The sequence below is a fragment of the Accipiter gentilis genome, chromosome W, assembly GCF_929443795.1.
Source record: "Accipiter gentilis chromosome W, bAccGen1.1, whole genome shotgun sequence".
Taxonomy (NCBI): Eukaryota; Metazoa; Chordata; class Aves; order Accipitriformes; family Accipitridae; genus Astur; species Astur gentilis.
The window spans coordinates 230,788-253,143 of NC_064918.1; the positions used below are offsets into that span (position 1 = coordinate 230,788).

The 22,356-nt window shown below is 45.4% G+C and overlaps 1 protein-coding gene across 1 annotated transcript; it reads left to right on the forward strand.

Annotated features, from left to right (window-relative positions):
* The first annotated feature begins 817 nt into the window (after positions 1-817).
* TICAM2 (TIR domain containing adaptor molecule 2) lies at positions 818-1,416 on the forward strand. Its single transcript, XM_049794178.1, is given in 3 exon segments — positions 818-1,212; positions 1,214-1,250; positions 1,252-1,416. Coding segments are annotated over 3 exon segments (597 nt in total).
* The last annotated feature ends 20,940 nt before the right edge of the window (positions 1,417-22,356 follow it).

Consider the following 22,356-nt stretch of genomic DNA (forward strand, 5'->3'; position numbering starts at 1 on the left):
TTTAATGGAAGCTTGCTACCCAAAATTACTTCACTTTTCCCTGATTTTCTTTTTCTCACTGTACTCATATAGCATTGTTGTATGTGTAAATTAATTAAATATCTTGATCAGATGCAAGTTCTTAGAGTTCCTTAATCAATGCTCTCTTCTCACAGACTGCATGCATAACATTACTTTGTAGCATCTAGGTTTACTCCAGTTACCATTTAAACCAATTAAAATCTTTCATTCCTCTAGGTCTGATCCCACTTCTGCCATATGTCCACATGTGTTTCTTCAGCTCACTTGTGGAACACATTTAGAACTTTGATAAAGCATATGTTTATCCATCGCTTTGTATTTGTTTAGTCATATTTATATTCTACATTTTGCAGGATTTGGTATGTTTTTGACATGTCCATTTAAAAGAGCACACTATATCATATATTGATTTTTGCTTTTTCCCTGACTTTGATGCAATTTTGTGTCATCTTTCTAATTTGGAGGTATATGTAGTACTCGATGCACTCATGAAAGAGTTGTACTTGCATGTTCTTTGTGTGTAAAGCTAAAAATCATGTGTTTGGGTTTTGGCAGCGGTTTTGTTAGTGCGGTATCTTAATTACTAGCTTCTATAAAAGGAACTATCAGGTTTTCTCTCAGCATTTCTGTCTTCTTTCATTAGCATGAATAATAGCTTCCCCCAGTCAAACTAGTTTGTGTTATTTCAAAAATAATCACATCAGCAAATCATTTTTGAACATGTGAGTTTGTTGTAATGGGCAGTTCTAATTCCAAACAAACTCCTTCACCAGATAGCAGCAAAAAGGCTAACAACATGAGTACAGGTCAGAGAGACTCCAAGCAAATTAATGAATTGTGCAGTCACTCTGCTGAAATTGGGGAGCCTGCAAGCGTGGCTCTGGGAGTTTGCAGCAGTAATGAGAATAGTGAGGACGTTTTCTGTAAGTTTGTGGTTCTGCACAATGAGAACGATGTAGATGAAGCCATCTGGATCCAGAACCTGCTGCAGAATAAATTTTCTATTAAACCTGGAATAATCTTTGCAGACATGCCTTGTGGTAAACATGTCTTGGAAAATGTAAGTGATGCTGTGAATGGCTCAACATGGGCTATTATGTTACTGACAGAAAATTTTCTGAATGAACCTTGGTATGAGTCTCTCTTACACACCTCCCTTGTCAGTCCTCTTAACAAGCAGCACAAATACAACTGTGATACCTGTGAGGCTGCTGAATAACCTACCTACTTCTCTGGGAGAAGACTCCCTTCACCTTGCAGGCTATTAATGTGCTGGAAGAAGAGAGTCCTGACTCTGCAAAACAAGTGGAGAAAATATTCCAGGAGTCTACATATAGGCAGCAGCAAGAGACATGGAGGGAGAAAAGGAAGAAAAAGAAACTAGAGCGCTTGTAATGGTGAAAAAGCTGTGATGACAGATGAACATTAGAATAAAGCAAAAGTGATATTATTTGCTCTTATTTTATAAAGGAAGGAAAACTTTTCTTTTGACAAAGCTAATCATAAAGTTCTCTGCCAAGGTGTGTTAATTAAGTACTGCTGAACACATGCCATATATCAAGACACGAATGTCACTGTGCCTACTTAGAGGCTGTCATGGTTTAACCCCAGCCAGCAACTAAGCACCATGCAGCCACTCACTCCCCCTCCACCCAGTGGAATGGGGGAGGGAATCGGGAAAAAAGTAAAACTCGTGGGTTGAGATAAGAACAATTTAATACAACAGAAAAGAAGAAACTAATAATGATAATGGTAACACTGTTACTGAAATATGGAATAAAACTCCTTAACACCAATGTGACGTTAAGAAGCAGGCACTTCGTTTATTGCAGCGCTGGATGCACAAGGGATAGTTCCACCTAGCATGTATGCCACAGCTTCAGCACAAACAGGTTATATGGAGTAACAATTACATACTAATCAGATTAGTATACATATACATAAAAATTATTGTAACTGATTATCATAGTACTGCCTACATCCGATCATGCGCAATGATGAATTCATTTGAGTCGAAGGGTGTAGGGAACGGCGTTCAGAAGATATCGCGATGTTACGGAAAGACGGAGGGTTAGTCGCAGCCCTATGACCTATCTGTAACCCCGCCTACCCTTGTTAGTATAAAAGGAATCAACTGCGCAATAAAAGCGGAAGTTGGTGTTCACACTGTGTGTGTTATCTGTCTCTTTCCCTGGTCCGGGCCGACCAGTGATCTAATCGCGGCACCTTGATATGTAGCGAACGCTACATAGTGGTGACTCCGACGTGATCGGTCGCACAGGCGACGATGGATCTTGCGCAAGTGATTAACCTATTGAAGGTATTGGCCCGAGGAACGATTAGGAAGGGCCCCACAGGCGAATGCATCCAATGGATGTTGCGCCGGGGAGACATTGGAGCTCCTAGAAAAGTTTTAAACCCCCCCAAACGGGGAGAGATTCGGGAGTCTTTGTTCCAATCTGCGCTCGCGGGCGAGCGCGGAGCTGCTGAACGATTACAAAGTTGGGTGAAGGTGGAGAAGGCGGTCGCGGAAAGGACGGGAGGCTGGGACGTGCTGGTTGGCGGCGCGAGCTGCTTTGTTTGCGGATGAAGCGCCGCCTCAGGAACAGCGGGAGATAGTGCCCTCGGGGACAGTGAGTCAGACTCATACGGAGTGGGCGGCCGTGGAGCGGGGTTCACAGAGTGGTCCATCTCTGAGGGCATGGACAGGGAGGGTACGGCAGAGACGGAGGTTTTTCCTGTGGGGACGGATGTGCACCCTCCGCAGTATCCATGGGAGGAACGGCCACCCGCGGAGGTGATAACTGGGAGGCAGCGGGGGTTGGAGACTGTGGCAGAGAACACCACCACCCCACCCCCCCGCGGGGGATATCAGGCGCCCTTGCCGGGAGAGCGGACTGAGCCTTTGCCTGAGCCTGTGCTTGCTGAGCCGTCATCTGCGCCCCCCTCCGGCACTTCCTCCACCGCCCCCTTCCTCCTTCCCTCCCTTTCCGCCCTCCCCTCCGCCCTCTTGCAGCGGCGCGCGTCAGGCGGCCATGGAATGGCCGACGCGGCCGGCCCCCGGGCAGAACCATCCGCGCCACCGCCCGTTAATCCATCCCGCCTCTCGGAACCAGAGACGGTGAAACCAACTGCGCCCGCGATAGACGCGGAGTTCCCTGCAGTAGCCGCTGTGGACGAGAGGGCGAGGCATCGGAGGGGAGTCATAAAAAATGCCATTGTGGAAGGGACTATGCTCCAAGCATTCCCAGTTGTTGTACAAAATAATGGACAGAAAAGATGGGAGGCGTTTCACTGGAAAGTCCTTGAGAAATTAAAGACTGCTGTGAGTCAGTACGGAATCCGCTTATCAATAAAGCCAGTAAGAAACCCTCGGTCAAGTGTTTTAATTGTGGTAAACTTGAACACATCAAGAGCCAATGTAGAGTTTCTGTTAACAAAAAGATGGTGCAACAGTTGTAAGAAAGATAACCATACCACCCAAGAATACAGGAAGAAGGGAAACTTTACACCAAGCGTGAAGGCCCCGAGCGTGACAACACAAATGCAAGAGACTTGGGCTGCCAGCCCTCAGGCAGCCTCGCAACTACCAGATCCGCCACTGCAGGAAGCTCCAGGGTGGACGTGGAAACCACAGTACACATTCAACATAAAGGGACCATTGGGGTTTGAGCTTAGTGCACTTTTAATGGGGCAACTCCAACAGCTCTAAAAGGAATTCTGGTAGTCCCAGGGCTTATTGATGCAGATTTTTGTGGGACTGTGAAAATTATGATTCATGTTTTAACCCCTCCTCTTTCTATTCCTAAAGGTACCAGAATAGCACAATTAGTTCTATTCAGGTCGTTTGTTCCGAACCCAGGTGAAGTACAACATGGAGATGGTGGATTTGGCTCCACAGGGAAAACGCAGGTATACTTTGCCATGGACACAACAAGAGGTAAACCAGAAAAGGTAGTGCAATTGGAAGGGCCTGACGGAGTTATCCTCAAGAAACCGATGACAACCAATACAGGAGCTGATGTTACAATTATTTCACGATGCATGTGGCCTCCATCATGGCCATTAATCAGTCCAAATTTTGGCATTGCAGGGATAGGGGGCACATAAGCCACCTTAGTAAGTCAGCTACTGATTATCCGTTTGTGTTCCCTGACGGTGAACATGTTACGATGCGTCCGTATGTCATGACTACCCCAACTGAATTGTTTGGCCTCATAGGCTGTGATTTATTGAGCCAAATGAAGGCAATGTTAGTGATGCATCCTTTTTAGAAGCGGTCACTGAGGGGCAGCCAATCCTGAAAATTAGCTGGAAAACAGATGCGCCTGTTTGGATTGATCAGTAGCTGCTAAATTCTGAAAGGCTGCTAAGAATACAAGAGTTAGTTGAGGACCAATAGAGAGTGGGACATGTTGTTCCTTCTACTAGTCCATAGAATACACCAATATTTACCATTCCCAAGAAAAGTGGGAAATGGAGACTGTTACATGATCTCAGAGCTATGCATGCGGTGATGCACAGTATGGGAGCCCTGCAGCCAGGTTTGCCATCTCCAGTTATGCTTCCAGAAGAATGGGATTTGTTAATTATAGATCTAAAGGATTGTTTTTTCACCATTCCCTTGCACCCAGATGACGCTGAACAGTCCGCCTTTTTGGTACCATCGATTAACAAGGCAGAGCCCTACAAGAGATCCCATTGGGTCATGTTACTGCAAGGAATGTGCAATTCCCCCACGATGTGTCAGGTGTATGTGGCCTGGGCATTAGAGCCTGTAAGAAAGCAGTTTCCTCAGTTAATCATTTATCATTATATGGATGACATTTTGATAGCGGGAAGGAACTTGCCACAGGATGAAATTTTAACTCAATTGCAGGACATCTTAAGCCATCGCGGAGTAATAATCACTCCTGAAAAGGTGCAAAAGGCAGCACCTTGGAAGTATTTGGGGTGGCACATAGATGCTAGCAATGTTAAACCTCAGAAGGTTCAAATAACATGAGAAATTTCAACGTTACATGATGTCCAGAACCTTGTGGGAGATATCCAGTGGGTGTGGAATCTTTGCGGTATCATTAATGACGATATGGCCCCTTTGGTAGAAATCTTTGGTAGGAGCGGCATGTGCAGATGAGAAATGGGAAATGACAGAGCTGACCAATTGGTTGCAGTGGCATGGGAACCAGTGATCTGACAGATTCTGACTAATAGAGTATTACACTTTAGACGACTAGCGGACATTGAGTCCTTCAGAGAGGGTTTTAGAACAGTGTGCCTTATTGTATATAGAATTTGCTTTAGGTAAAAAGTGTGTTAAGCATAAGTCGATTAAACATAGTGTGATTACGGGAAGACAGTGTGGGGTAAACGTAAAAGTTAGTTAAAGTCAAAATTAGGGGTAAGGTCTATTACCATTAATAACCTGGGAACGAGGTTGATTGTGTTTCCACAGATACAGGCCCATGACAGACTCCTGCTCGATTTGCATGACCATCATCATCTGGAGCATCATAGATGATGTGGCAATATCAATACTACCTCAGCCGAAAACTAATGTATAGGTCACCTTGGCTAACATAACAGGTCAAGATTCTCTGTGCATCGCAACTATATCGTAAAGCCCACGAACCAATAGACAAGATGGCTATGACTCTTGCAGCGTGCCTGGCCAGCGAGCACATGCGTCATAGATTGTAACCGAGGTGGACTTTTGGCACCTGCTGGCCACGTGTGCTGAAACCCGTTCCTCTGCAAATGTATAAATACCGGGATTTTCCGAAGGGCATTGGGCTGGTGTACAGTGAGGCCATCGTTGGCTCTGTGGGGACCGCCATGGAAAGCTGGCACCTACCGATTGCTGGGCTGAGTTCGCGGAGCAAGATGGCACAAGAATGTATGGATGGTTCATCTTCCTCATAGTCCTCATGGTTTGGGTCATTAGGGGTAAGGGGTTGGCTTAAAGAATTATGTGCATTGTTGTAGTTATTGTGATTTTAGCTATTGTAATAATTTTACCTTGTTCAGCTTGTTAAGTAAAAATGGCATCTTTTATAATAGCACCGGCCAGGCCATTGTAGAATGAGCACATTGAACCTTAAAGACCCTGCTCGATCGGCTTAGGGAGGGGGAGCAGGAGGAGTCCTCCTGGTTACAGGATAACACACCTGTTCTCCGTACACAGCGTCTTCTGTTAACTGCGTTAACTTCATTAAATCAAACAGTTCGAGGGGACCTGGAGCAGACAGCGGCACAACGACGTTTTACGAGCACGGAAGAGAAAGGCCCTTACCCGTTGGTCTACGTGCGTGATCCTCAGACATGCCAATGGGATGGGCCCTTTGAGCTGCGTTGTCTCGGGCGAGGGTGCGCCTGTGTACAGACGCCTGAAGGGCTACTGAAATGGGTCCCTAGTCGTATGGTTTGTCCTGCCCTAACCTCGTGGTGTTTGAGTGTTTTTTCCTTACAGATCGCTGTCATCCTTTCCTGGCTTGTGACACCTTGGGTATCCACTACAAATTTCTGGCAGTGGATGCAAAACCAATTGGGGGGCCCTGATGTGTATCCAGATGACATCCCTCTCAGAGCCCATCAATACGTGTCTTTGTGGGATCTGGCTGTCAGAGATGGAGCTGAAAACATTGTGTACGAACAAATGTCAACAGAAGAGTCAGAGTAGCTCACAGCCGGGAATCTGGATGCCCCAGACAGTAAGCCTTAACATCAGCATACCAACAATAAACTTTATAAAGTAATAGAAGTAATTCTTTCCTAGCCTTAACTTTACATTTACCAGTTGTGTGAATTCTCTGTAAAGGAGCTCCTTGCTCTGCAAGGTACATGGGACATTTACGTGTGTTTAAGATAGTGTTTCAACTTAGTTGTAGAAATATGCTTATGCTCATAGTACTTTACACAGTTATTTCTTTGCGTAGAACTGTTCATAACCATAGAAGCTAGTCATAGGGAGGGGGAGATGTAGGGAACGGCGTTCAGAAGATCTCGCGATGTTACGGAAAGACGGAGGGTTAGTCGCAGCCCTATGACCTATCTGTAACCCCGCCTACCCTTGTTAGTATAAAAGGAATTAACTGCGCAATAAAAGGCGGAAGTTGGTGCTCACACTGTGTGTGTTATCTGTCTCTTTCCCTGGTCTGGGCCAACCAGTGATCTAATCGTGGCACCTTGATATGTAGCGAATGCTACAGAAGGGCTGCTTTTCCAACCACCGACCCATTTGAGATTGTTGGCTGTCCTTTAAATCCTTGTTCTTGTCCTTGTTCTTTGATCTTGAAGCTTAATTAGCGCAATTTGTCACATGTGATGAATTTCATCATTGTTCCTATCTAGCATACAGGAACATCTAGTCATAAGAGTAAAGAACTGCCAAACTTATGAGTAAATACTAGCTATTCACTTGACTACACTTTTGTAATTACCTCTATTAGTTAGCCCCCTGGCTACACTTTTGTCTATTGTTTCAATCATGATGTTAGTTGTTAAACACAAAATTCAATAGAAAAATATATAAGGTTTCTATGGTTATACCTATCATGATTCACTGTACCTAACACAATTCCCTATAGTATACACTTTTAAGTACAAAACTGATTTTTGTATTGTAACAACACTAATAAAATTGACGTGCGGAAAACAGACTCCACAATCAGTGAGACTGTAAAGTAGGTATGTTCATTCAGCGCTGGGCAGCACGGGGGGTAGTCCCACCAAAGTCGTGCACGCCTGATTTGGGAGCTCACTTTAAATTTATACAGTCAAGTGTTACACATACATAGAGTTTCACAATACGCCTATACATAGGCATTACCTCTCCCCGCTTCATATTAAAATTAGCTCTAGGAAGTCATTTCCATAGCCTCCTCTCAACTGCGCTTGCGCAGTGCCTCCTTATGGTGGTCGTCTGGTGGTCGTGAAGATGAAGGCTGTATGTCTTCTTCACGGTGAACTCTTAACCTTCTGTCCCTGCGCAGACTCAGTTGTCCCTTGGCATTTGTCCAAATCACAAGGTCGGTCTTAGCTGGTTCTTGGAGCCACTGCTGCTGCTTATCAGGGACTATCTCCTGTCCCAGCCAGCCTCAACAATGCAAGTGTTAAACATCACTTCTCATCCCCTTGGGCCATGTCTACCTCTTATTGAAACTTCTTTAACTTCATTATAAGCTAGATAATTATTAAAGAATTCCTATCTACATTTATATATCTACTATATCTACTAAGGTTTCTTTGGTTTCCCATCTCAAAATGACAATAGTAATAATAAAAGGATCAGAATACACAAGTGATTGTTACAGATGCCTGTACACACACTCAAATCCAACAAGTGTTAAAACTCAGATTTCTTCTTCAGTAGAAAAGTTATTTAGAACTCCAGTAACAATAGTGAACTACAGGCTCAATCACGTAAGGGGAATGAGTACTACACAACCCTCTTAAGAATCCTTGAGATTTAAAAGCAATGACTCAAAACACACATATCGCTCACCTGAAAGATGAGGCGTTACCTCAGGCAGTACCCCAACCCAAGGGGCAATCCCCAACTGCAGACCCACTGCTCCGAGGAGAACTGCTTCCCACATGCCCTCCAGCGGGACCCCGTTTATACCCCTGTTGAATCTGATCTGTGTTCATTTAATCCCTATTGCCCAAGAAGGTCATCTCTATGTACCTGGCATGTCTCGATTGGCCAGTTCAAATTTCAGCCTGCGGCCTCAGGGCGTTTAGGGTTTATTTTCCTCTTCCTGCCTGGAGGAGTTTCGGTTTTGGCTGGGGGGGGAGTGTACTGCTACAGTGATGCACAATGCAATTGCTCACCACCCACTGACTGACACACACACACACACACACACACCCCCCCGTTAGTCCCCGAGCGACGATTCCCCCCACCCCCACTGCCCCCAGTTTACATGCTAGATGTGACATCACATGGTATGTGTCCTGGGTTCAGCTAGGATAGAGTTAATTTTCACAGGCACAGCCGGGACAGCTGACCTGAATTAGCCAAGGAGCTATTCCATACCATGTGACATCATGCTCAGTATATAAATGGGGAGCAGGCTGAGGGGTGTCCTCTCAGCATTTGGTGGGGGAAGTGGTGGAGTCTTGGGTTCTGGACAGTGAACAATTGCACTGTGTATCACTCTTTTTGTATATTCTTTTACTAGTACTATTCTTGTTGTTGTAACGTCTCTTTTTGTGTTGTCCCAGTAAACTGTCCTTATCTCAGCCCTCGAAGTTATGGCTTTTTTTTTTCTTTTCTCCTTTCTGATTCTCCTCCCCATCCCACCGGAGGGGGGCGGGAGGAGTGAGCGGCTGCCTGGTCCTTTGTTGCGGCTGGGCTGAAACTACGACAGTATGGAATACCCTGTTGGCCAGTTTGGGTCAGCTACCCTGGCTGTGTCCCCTCCCAACTTCTTGTGCCCCTCCAGCCTTCTTGCTGGCTGGGTATGAGAAGGTGGAAAATCCTTGACTTTAGTCTAAACATTACTTAGCAACAACTGAAAACATCAGTGTTATCAACATTCTTCGCATACTGAACTCAAAACATAGCACTGTACCAGCTACTAGGAAGACAATTACCTCTATCCCAGCTGAAACCAGGAGAGTACCCAACCCTTATTCTATACCATTGACATCATGCTCGCTTCCATACCTTCAGTTACATCCTGATCAATCATCACCATCTTTTCTGTCCTTTGAGATATATATTGTATTAGGTTTGTGTGGCAAGGCTTTGGTAGCAGGGGGGGTTATAGGGGTGGCTTCCGTGAGGAGCTGCTGGAAGCTTCCCCTGTGTCCGACAGCTCCAAGATGGACCCACCGCCCACCAAGGCTGAGCCAATCAGCAATAGTGGTAGGGCCTCTGTGATAACATATTTAAGAAGGAAAAAAAAGTTGCGGGGCACATAGAAAAGGCAGCCAGAGAGTGGAGACCATGTAAGAGAAACAGCCCTGCAGACACCAAGGTCAGTGAAGAAGGAGGGGGAGGAGATGCTCCAGGTGCCAGAGCAGAGATTCCTCTGCAGCCTGTGGTGAAGACCATGGTGAGGCAGGCTGTCCCCCTGCAACCCATGGAGGTCCCCAGTGGAGCAGATATCCACCTGCAGCCCATAGAGGACCCCACGCCGGAGCAGGTGGGTGCCCGAAGGAAGCTGTGACCCCATGGGAAGCCTGAGCTGGAGCAGGCTCCTGGCAGGACCTGCGGATCTGTGGAGAGAGGAGCCCACATTGGAGCAGGTTTTCTGGCAGGACTTGTGACCCCGTGGGGGACCCATGCTGGAGCAGTGTGCTCCTGAAGGACTGCACGCCGTGGAAGGGACCCATGCTGGAGCAGTTCGTGAAGAACTGCAGCCCATGGGAAGGACCCACGTTGGAGAAGTTTGTGGAGAACTGTCTTCCGTGGGAGGGACCCCATGCTGGAGCAGGGGAAGAGTGTGAGGAGTCCTGCCCTTGAGGAGGATGAAGCAGCAGAGAGAATGTGTGATGAACTGACCATGAACCCCATTCTCTGTCCCCCTGCACCGCTGTGGGGGGGTGTAGGTAGAGATTCCAGGAGTGAAGTTATGCCCAGGAAGAAGGGAGGGGTGGAGGGAAGGTGTTCTGAGATTTGGTTTTATTTCTCATTACCTTACTCTGGCTGATTTGTAATAAATTGAGATAATTTTCCCCAAGCTGAGTCTGTTTTGCCCATGACAGTAATTGGTGAGTCATTATCTGTCATTATCTCAACCCACCAGCCCTTTGTTATATTTTCTCTCCCCCCTCCAGCTGAGGAGGGGGGAGTGATAGAACGGCTTTGGTGGGCAACTGGTGTCCAGCCAGGGTCAACCGAGCACATATATGTATACGTATACACACACGGAGATATCATTCCTTTAGTTTATGGGTCATGTTCATTGAGTTCATTTAATTCACGACTCTCAGCTTCATCTGTCATACTAGTCTTTCTGGGCAGGAGGGATGGTGCAAAGTCCTATCAGTAGGTAGAGCAGGATTGGGCTTCAGTGTGGTGTGATGAGCAGGTGACATTGGATGCAGCAGGAGGATGGTGTGCACCGTTGGACTGTTGCATGCCGGAATCAGTTCTGGTTCCATCACTACTGCGCTTTGCTCAGTTTTATCATAGTTCATTCTTGCTTAATCCAAGTGATTCTTACTGTAGTAATACGGATGTAGCGTGTAACAATTACAGTAATGATAGCATACAGTAGCAGGGTTATATACCAAATAATATCATAGAGTTCAATTCTGGCTATTCTCACCTAAAATCAAATCCCCTTGTGGCACACATCGGACTTCCCCATCTTTTCACATCAGCAACTGTAGGCTTTAGGGTTATTCCATGCGGGGCCTGGACGACAGGACACCAATATGATGATTAAAGTCGCCAGTTTATTGAGCCTAGCTGATCATTCTTATACAATTCTCTAAGTTGATTAGAAGCTTTGATTGGCTGCTGCATGCAAACATTTGTTGTCCACGTGCACAAACATAAAATGTGATTGGTTATATTGATACTGTTCACGCGTATAAACATAAGATACAGTTAGTTATACTCACTCTGTACACACACATAAACACAGGACATAATTGGCTATATTAACTAGAGCATGCGAAACTTGTCTCAGCCCAATTGGCCAAGATAAGTCCCTGAATTGAGGTTGTTTGTGCCAAGTTCCCTTTATCGTGGAATGCGCACCTGTGTTTTTCTAATTGGGATCTTTCTTTTTCTGTCTTCTTGTTTATTCTGTTCAAGGCCTTCTAAAGGCATCTGGAATGCTCTTGTGACCATGAGCTACTTTCAGGCCCAGTAACTAAGTTCCATATAATTGAACCCTACATCCCACCAAGTGCACCCAGGCCCTTGAGCAAAAGCAATCCCACGAATGGGTTTACCTCTGCCTGAGGCAGGAGTAACCCAGACTGTGTTCCCTAATATATTTTTCATGTGCACTACGGGGACTTTATCCCCTTCTACAGTATGTAAAAATTCTGATTGGGCAGGGCCACTCCGATTGGCAGATCCTCTGGTGTTGACTAACCAAGTGGCTTTTGCTAAACGTGTATCACAATGTTTGAAGGTTCCACCCCCCATTTCTCTCAATGTAGTCTTTAACAGTCCATTGTATCGCTCGATTTTCCCAGAGACTGGTGCACGATAGGGGATATGATACACCCACTCAATGCCATGCTCTTTGGCCCAGGTGTCTATGAGGTTGTTTCAGAAATGAGTCCCGTTGTCTGACTCAATTCTTTCTAGGGTGCCATGTCACCACAAGACCTGCTTCTCAAGGCCCAGGATAGTGTTCCGGGCAGTGGCATGGGGTACATAATGTGTTTCCAGCCACCCAGTGGTCACTTCTACCATTGTAAGCACATAGCGATTGCCTTGGCGAGTTTGTGGGAGTGTGATATAGTCAATCTGCCAGGCCTCCCCATAATTATATTTCAGTCATTGCCCTCCATACCACAGGGGATTTAACCGCTTGGCTTGCTTAATTGCAGCACGTTTCACATTCATGGATAACCTGTGTGACAGTGTCCATGGTCAAGTCCACCCCTCGATCACAAGCCCATCTATACGTTGCATCTCTTCCCTGATGGCCTGAAGTATCATGGGCCCACTGAGCCATAAATAGCTCACCCTTATGTTGCCAGTCCAGGTCTACCTGAGCCACTTCAATCTTGGCAGCCTGATCCACCTGTTCGTTGTTTCAATGTTCTTCAGTGGCCTGACCCTTGGGTATGTGAGCACCTACATGACGTAGTTTTACAACCAGACTCTCTAGCCGGGACACAATATCTTGCCACAGTGTGGCAGCAGAGATGGGTTTACCTCTGTGCTGCCAATTGCTCTGCTTCCGTTGCTGTAACCATCCCCACAGCGCATCTCAAGTTATTAAGCAAGCCTGGATTGCTCAAAAACAAAAAGGGGGAATTGTTGAGGATTTCTTGGCTGGGCGAGGGCATGTGAGCAATCCAGCCATTAGGTGGGAACGAAGCATAAGTTTACAAAGTGCTGAGGCAGACAAGGACGCTGTGTCCTTGTACACTGGGAAAAGGAAGATAAGAAGAGCCTGACAAGCAACTCCTGGATGCCGAAGAATGAGATAAATAACTGCTGGACACCTCGTGAAGAAGCTTGCACAGCAAATAGAGGATAAGATAGAGTCGTGTGAAACGGGGTATTGTACCAATTAGAGTATTGTATAAGGCGCGTGCACAAGCGCATAAGGTATATAACTGTGTCAAATGTTGTAGTAAATGGGCTTCACTTGATCACATTGGTCTGTGTGTGATTTCCCCTATGGATCCTCTGCAACAGCCTTCCACCTCTGATGTTTTCCCACAGTGCGACAGGACCCATCAGTGAACAGGGCATATTGCCTCTCATTTTCTGCACAGTTTATTGTATAGTGGGGCCTCTTCAGCACGTGTCACCTCCTCCTCTGGCAACATTCCACAATTTTTGCCTTCTGGCCAGTCCATGATCACTTCTAAAATTCCTGGGTGACTGGAGTTTCCTATGCGAGCCCGTTGTGTGATCAGTGTGACCCACTTACTCCACGTGGCATCAGTTGCATGATGTGTAGAGGAGACCCTTCCTTTGAACATCCAGCCCAGCACTGGCAGTCAGGGTGCTAAGAGGAGCTGTGTTTCAGTACCAACCACTTCTGAGGCAGCTCGAACTCCTTCATATGCTACCAATATCTCTTTTCAGTTGGACTATAGCGAGCCTTGGATACTCAATATCTCCAACTCCGAAACCCTAGAGGTCGGCCTTGGGTTTCCCCAGGTGCTTTCTGCCAGAGGCTCCAGGTAGGGCCATTCTCCCCAGCTGCAGTATAGAGCACATTTTTAACATCTTGTCCTGCCCGTACTGGCCCAAGGGCTACAGAATGAACAATCTCCCGTTTAATTTGTTCAAAGGCTTGTTGTTGCTCAGGGCCCCATCTAAAATTATTCTTCTTCCAGGTCACTTGATAGAGAGGGCTTACAATCAGACTGTGATTTGGAATATGCATTCTCCAAAACCCCACGACACCTAAGAAGGCCTGTGTTTCCTTTTTATTGGTCGGTGGGGACCTAGCTGCTATTTTGTTGATCACCTCCATTGGGATCTGACGACGTCCATTTTGCCATTTTACTCCTAAAAACTGGATCTCCTGTGCAGGTCTCTTGACCTTACTTTCTTTTATGGCAAAACCTGCTTTCAGAAGGATTTGGATTATTTTCTTCCCTTTCTCAAAGACTTCTTCTGCTGTGTTGCCCCATACAATGATGTCATCAATGTATTGCAGGTGTTCCGGAGCTTCACCTTTTTCCAGTGCAGCCTGGATTAGTCCATGGCAAATGGTGGGGCTGTGTTTCCACCCCTGGGGTAATCGATTCCAAGTGTACTGGACACCCCTCCAAGTAAAGGCAAATTGTGGACGACACTCTGCTGCCAGAGGGATTGAGAAAAATGCATTAGCAATGTCAATGGTGGCATACCACTTGGCTGCCTTTGACCCTAGTTCGTATTGAAGTTCTAGCATATCTGGAACGGCAGCACTCAGCAGTGGCATAACTTCATTCAGGCCGCGATAGTCAACTGTTAGTCTCCACTCCCCATTAGATTTCCACACTGGCCATATGGGACTATTAAAGGGTGAGCGAGTTTTTCTGATCACTCCTTGGCTTTCCAGTTGACAAATCAACTTGTGGATAGGAATCAGGGAGTCTCGGTTCGTGCGATATTGCTGCCAGTACACCGTTGTGGTAGCAATTTGCACTTGTTCAAGGGTGAAGTTCCAAAATACTGGAGGTGTTTTTGAACACCGCTCTAAGCATTTGCCCATACTACCTCACAGACCCTGCCACTCATAATTATACAGCCTCAGGGCAGACCTCTGGGTGATCTTATATATTTGTTTAACCTTAAACAAGGTCTGAACCACATTCAGGAACATGCTAGTTCCTAGCAATAGGACCAAGCTGGTTTCAACATCCCAAAGGTATTCAAATTTTCTAAAATTCTCAAATGCCATTGTAACTAGACTAGGGAAGAAAGGTTTTTCACCCATAGATTGGCTATCCGAGGAGGAAGGGTGAATGCTGTAATTATTAATAGCTTCCCACTTCCCACAGATGGTTCCCAAAGTATAGAGGTGACGACAATGCTGAGTGCAAACACTGGATTAGTCCCACGACCGATAATTTCATCATACCATAAGCCAGTATTACACAATACAGCAAAGCGAAAACCTTAATCCACCTCCCACGCATGATACGCAGCGGCACAAGGACTACATACAGCAAGTGAAGTGATACATAACAAGCACCACTACCCTAAGAGCTCCTAAATCGACATTGTGACCAGCGACTATTAGATCAATGTAATAAATGCTTGTAACAGATTTGTTTTAACAAGCTCTGGTTAGGCTTGTCGTTATCTCAATCCTTTGTGCCCCACGTTGGGCGCCAAAAGTTCTCTTGTGGTTTAACCCCAGCCAGCAACTAAGCACCACACAGCCGTTCACTCACTTCCCCCCACCCAGTGGGATGGGGAAGAGAATCAGAAAAAAGGTAAAACTTGTGGGTTGAGATAAGAACAGTTTAATAGAATAGAAAAGAAGAAACTAATAATGATGATAACACTAATAAAATGACAGCAGTAATAATAAAAGGATTGGAATATGCAAGTGATGCACAATGCAATTGCTCACCACCTGCTGACCGACATGTACTTAGTCCCCGAGAGGCGATTCCCCCCACCCCCAGTACCCGCAGTTTATATACTAGATGTGACATCACATGGTATGGAATACCCTGTTGGCCACTTTGGATCAGTGCCCTGGCTGTGTCCTCTCCCAGTTTCTTGTGCCCCTCCAGCTTTCGTGCTGGCTGGGCATGAGAAGCTGAAAAATCCTTGACTTTAGACTAAACATTACTTAGCAAGAACTGAAAACATCAGTATGTTATCAACATTCTTCTCATACCAAATTCAACAACATAGCCCTGAACCAGCTACTAGGAAGACAATTAACTCTATCCCAGCTGAAACCAGGACAGAGGGACAAGAAGCTGTCAACCCCAAACTCTAGCTATTTTTGTCTTTATATTGTGAGCTCTGCCAAACATGTATTTTCTTCTCTTAACAATGTACAGCTCTTCACATCTTGTAGCTGATATTGAAAATTATAAATAAATTAGGATTACTAATCACTATTATGAAACCAATACATTATGAAATATGCTGCTACTATAAGAAATCGACATTTTAAAGCATGTGTTTTTTTTTTTTTGCTGTTATATATGTGATTTTTTTCATATAGCAAACACTTTCTGATGTGTCCCGAATGTTTTGTTATTTTAATAAACACTTTCTTGGCTCATTTTGACTGAATTTAGTTTGGTATATTCTTTAAAGGAAAAAAAATAAACAATTGTATTAAAGGGAATAATGGGTGAGACTGTTTATATCTTTTAAGGTAAATATTCTAAGTCCAAGTTGGAAAAGGAGAAGACACACAGAAATTGCATCTTTTTGAATTACTTTTATTTTATGCATTTCAAATACCCTAGTTTTTAAGTGTATTTGAACAGATTTACAATGGATCTTCAATGGTGGTTTTTTTTCCTCCTGTACTTGATAGGAGTGCTTACCTATGATTCAGTAAGCCAGCTTACATTAGATTTAAGCATAGTTTTGTATTGATGATGTGGAATGTAATTACTAAAGCAGTATTGTAAATCTTTGCTTTTTCCGGTGGAAATTAAAAAGTGGTAATTTAATTTTTTGAATGATTGAAAATGCCTATTCTGAATGTGAGGAGAGTCAGCTCTGAGAATAACAATTGGTTCTTTGCTGAAGAGAAAAGATAGTGAGTGGGGCTTTGGTGTCTACACCAACATCAACACAGTACTTAATGGGGAGTTAGCTAATGTCATAGCTCTGACACTGCTTGCTTGCACAATTTGAACGCAATGTTTTGCATTTTGTCTCTGTTTCCTATTTTGCAAATGAGAATAATAGGTATGTATCTGCCTGTGTGAGATTGAAAGAGTTAATATCCCAAACATTGTGGTGGGGCAAGTTCTGCTTAAAGACAAACCCTGCACAGCAAGGAACCAAGGTGAAAAGCCCATCAGCTCAGACATCAGCAACAGGAGGGGGAGGCGTGCTGGAGGGTGCATGTTGGGAATTGGCTTGATGAGAAAGGACACGGGTCTATGGAAAGGTTGTGCGAGCAGAGTGGTGTGTGAAGGAATGTTAGCGTGGGAAGCAAGACTAGGCCTCGGCCAAAACTGCTGGTCTTGCCAATATCAGGAGAAAGATAAGGACACTGTGACCTTGGCAGAGTTTCATAGACAACTTTGAGAAAGTTCCCATGAGAAAGTTGCGGAACATCCATAGCTGCCAACCACAAGTGGGTGTGTTTTAGTAATGAATAAACATTAGCAATGTACCAATCATAATAGGACTAGTAGGCATAATTATCGTAAGCTGTATAAATATGAGCTATCCGTGCAAATAAAGTTGAATCACTTCTATCACTCATATTGAGTCGACTTATGTGCATTCCTCTGCCGCTCGCAGGTGCACAGCTCCCTGTTCTGATAAGCTGTTCTGATACAAAGATCAAACAATGGCAGTGTCTGCAGGGAAGGAGAAGTTACTCCACAAAGGACCCCCAAGCCCAAAGGCTGACAAACTGCTCATAAGCCTGACAAGTTTGGGTGCCTGCCCAAAGGAGGGGCAAGGATGATAAAAGGACACAAACTGAAGCCCCGGGCGCGCAAGCCCACTGGAACTGGACCCCTCGGATGACAGGACAGACACCTGGGCTGATTGAACCAACGCTGGACCCAGGACTAGTGAAATCTTTCTCTCTTCCTTTCTCTCTCTTTGTCTTCCTCTCTCTTTTTCCACAATCCCTATGTTGCCGAAATCCGAAATAAAACTCCTTAACAGCAATGAGAAGTTAAGAAGCAGGCACTTCTTTATTGCAGTGCTGGGCACACAGGGGATCACTCCACCTAGTGTGTGCACCTGTCTGGTTTAATCATACAGGTTAAATACACACCTTGTATACATATTCACTAAATTTCTGGGAAATGTCATACATAATCATTAACTGTCTGATAAATCATTAGCATATGTAAATGTCCCTCTACGCAGGTGCGGTGAAGTGTCTGGTGGTCTTCATAAGCCCTCTGGTGGTCTTCCACAGTCTTCCTCACTTTGTCCGATAGTTGACCTCTCTTATGTGATTCTGTGCAGTACGATTTTTGCCATCATGTATTAGATTTACATATAAAAAGTACATTCAATGTTAATTCTTAAATTTAACGTTTCTAGTGATTGGCCCTCAGTCACACCACCTTATCAATATTCTTATACTAAAACATTCATTGGTTAATCTTACTTAATTCCACTAACTGGAATCTTGATCAAAGTGGGGTTTCTAAGCAACAGAACTAAGGTCCATAACGATCTCTCTTAGTTTCTTAGGACAAAACACTACAAACTAACAAATCTGTCAAAGTTTCTATGGTGAACTAATTTTAGACAATACTTATTTTCTGATGATTGTATACAGCACATTTTGTATGTTCCTAAATTTCTATGACTATATTGTGAGCTTCAAACTCCTATATTCTACAATCTTTACCTTTTGATCAAACCCAGCTTATATAAAATTCAACTTTTATCAAAATATTTGTAACACCTACACCTCATCCATTTCAAGATATAAACCATTGACCAAGTCTGAGACTAAGAGTAGATCCAGCCACCACTGGGCCCTTCTCTGAGGAGAAGTCTGGAAAGCAAGGGGGTCTGCTCTGAACCTCGTGACTCAACGGGAGGGATCTCCTTATTCCCTGAATTGATGTATATGGTTACAAGGTTTACAGAAGTAGTCTTATGCCAATTCCTGTTGTGAGAAACCCTGTCACCTACTACCACACCTCCCCAGGTCAGTTTGCTTCTGTCATGAATAAAATCTTTAACTGATCGTTTGGTGTCCTTTCACCTTAATTTAGCCCGAGGGAATTTCGAATTAAACAGGACTCCCTGGTCTGTCCAGTCTGGGTCGTGACACTGTCTCAGAAATTTAGGGTGAGAATCAGTTATGAATGCACCACATGCTTCATCCATGCTCAGGCCATATCGTGCCACAGAAAAGAGATTCTGTGGAGCTGGAGCAACTGTGGGGCATCCATTGACTTCACAAAGCACTTCACCAGCACTTAGGGCTGCTCAGTTATGGTATTTGGGATGGCAGAAAGTCCTGAGAAGAGCCACACCTTGGCTGGCTGTCAGACACCCACCCATCCACTCTTTCACTCTGCCTCCTCAACAAGACAGGGGGAGAAAATAAGATGAAAAAAAGCTCGTAGGTCAAGATACAGACAGGGAGATCACTTACAAATTACCATCACGGGCAAAACAGGCTTGACTTGGGGAAAAGCAATTTAATTTATTGCCAATTAAAAACAGAGTAGGATGGTGTCACAGATGAGTGTTTTAGATCACTTAAAGAATTTGTAAAAGTGCAACTTAACAGAGTTTGAGGGCAAGGTTCACTCTATTACTTACTACATGGGAGAAATATACAAAGGAAAATCGAGTTAGAATCAATTTAGGATGATTTGCACGGAGATCAGAGATGCAAAAAGGTAAGAGAGACCCTCCCGTTGAGTCACAAGGTTCAGAATGGAACCCCTTGCTTTCTAAACTCCTAATGGAGCTTAGGTGCAGCTAGATCCAGACTTAGTCTTAGACTTGGTCAATGGTTTATGGCTAAGGGAATTATGTGCACAATCAATTCTTTATATAATTTAGTTAGGATTCCAAAGTTTAGCATGCTATTAATCACTTCCTGATCCATCCAGGTGTCTGATGTTAGTTCACTCTGAAGTTAGAGCCCTCAGTTTCCTGGAACAGACTCTCAGGCATTGAGTCTTATAAAAATAACTAATCTAATACAGCAGCAGGGTCAGCTTGAGCTGGGTGCCCCCAAAGAGGCAGGGGGGAGGAGAAGGAGAGGAAGGAAGGAAGGAAGGAAGGAAGGAAGGAAGGAAGGAAGGAAGGAAGGAAGGACAGAAAAAAGGACTCAAACAAAGAAATCCCTGGGCAATTATACTCTTACAGACTATTCACCCACCTCTCGCACTCTTCACACTCTCTTTGCGCATCTTCCACATGCCCTTTAGACCAGTAGTGATTCTAGTCTGACACCTTCTGACTCCTTATTGGATCCCTTCACTGTCTCCAGACAGGGGTTCAAGTTGCAGGTGCTGTTGACCTTTGTAGCCTTGAAGCCTCCTTATCTCCTGATTTACGCTGGCTCTGGAGGCCCCTGTTTTGACTAAGCAGACTGTACACCTTCAGTAAATCTAAGTGAAAGTTTACAGCTTGTGGCCTAAGACTTCAGCAAATCTAGCTACTCATGCTAAGTGAAGCTAAGCAAACAGCATACTAAATCACACAACATTATAACTCCAAGTGATTCATTCTATTTAAAACTTACATATTTGAGCTAAACAACTAATATCTCTTAATATTGAGAGGCATCCCTGCTCAAGAGGAGAGTTGCCAGATGTGCAGTCCAGTTGCTGTCCAGGGAGAATTCAAATTGGGCTCATCCAATGATCTGTTGTTGGTAAAAGATCTCGTTGCTGGAGATCACTGCCATGCAGCCACGCTGCCTAGCAGGGACAGCTCAAAGAAGGCTCACTTAGGCTGTCATATTTATGGGATAAAGTGGTTGACTCGTAGTCAAATTGCATACAGTGGGAGGAGAGATTCCCCTGCAGCTCATGGTGAAGACCATGGGGACGCAGGCTGTCCCCCTGCAGCCCATGGAGGTCCATGGTAGAGCAGATATCCACCTGCAGCCCATAGAGGACCCCATGCTGAAGCAGGTGGGTGCCCGAAGGAGTCTGTGACCTCATGGGAAGCCTGAGCTGGAGCAGGCTCCTGGCAGGACCTGCGGATCTGTGGAGAGAGGAGCCCACATTGGAGCAGGTTTTCTGGCAGGACTTGTGACCCCATGGGTGACCCATGCTGGAGCAGTGTGCTCCTGAAGGACTGCACGCCATGGAAGGGACCCATGCTGGAGCAGTTCGTGAAGAACTGCAGCCTGTGGGAAGGACCCATGTTGGAGAAGTTTGTGGAGGACTGTTTCCCATGGGAGGGACCCCACGGTGGAGCAGGGGAGGAGTGAGGAGTCCTCCCCCTGAGGAGGAAGGAGCGGCAGAGACAAGGTGTGATGAACTGATCATAACCCCCATTCTCTGTCCCCCTCGCCGCTGGGGCGGGGGGGTAGGTAGAGAATCTGGGAGTGAAGCTGTGCCTGGGAAGAAGGGAGGGGTGAGGGGAAGGTGTTTTGAGATTTGTGTTATTTCTCATTACCCTGCTCTGGTTGATTGGCAATAAATTATGTTAATTTTCCCTAAGTCGAGTCTGTTTTGCCCATGACAGTAATTGGTTGAGTGATCTCTCTCTGTCCTTATCTTGACCTACGTGCCCAGCTGAGGAGGGGGGGAGAGTGATGGAACAGGTTTGGTGGGTACCTGGCGTCCAGCCAGGGTCAACCCACCACAGTCACTCTGCTCTTTTGTGGGTTTCCTAGAAGAGTTCTTGGCCTTTACCTCCTTTGGAGCCTGTACCAAACTGTTGCTGGTTTGGCTAAGGGGGGGTCGAGTGCATCTGCCACAGATGGTGAGACACAAAGACAAAAACTAAAACACCTTCTTCCCACCCCACCTGACTGGCTCAGCTTTGGCCAGTGGTGGGTCCGTTTTGGAGCTGTCTGGAGTGGGCTCTTTCCACCACAGGAGCAGCCCCAGTCTCTTCTTGCAGAGGCCACCCCTGCAGCATCCCTGCTACCAAGACCTTGCCACATACACCTAATACACTTAGTTACTCATCTCTTATGCCACCTATATTGTGCATGCCACAGACATCATGCTGTTCTACAAAACACAAAAGCTGCATGCAGGCAGAGGCTCACTTCCTACTTTAACATTGGGGACTGAATAAACGTAAAGTAGGAGTGACATTGTCTGCCAGCCCTCTCTTTGGAGGGCAAGGCCTCTGCTCCCTGTTACCTTACACTGGGAAAGCCTCCCTCATCACTGTGGGCAGCAGGTGTGTAGGGCTGCCAGTGCCAGGCCGCGAGTGCCCTGAGCTGCTGGTGACATTACATGAAGGCCCAAGATCATTGAGGAGCAACATATTACTCATAAGTAATAAGGAACCACACAGACAGCTATTTCATATGCTAGTGCCTACAAATAAAAATCGCCGTCTTGTTTTCATGCAGA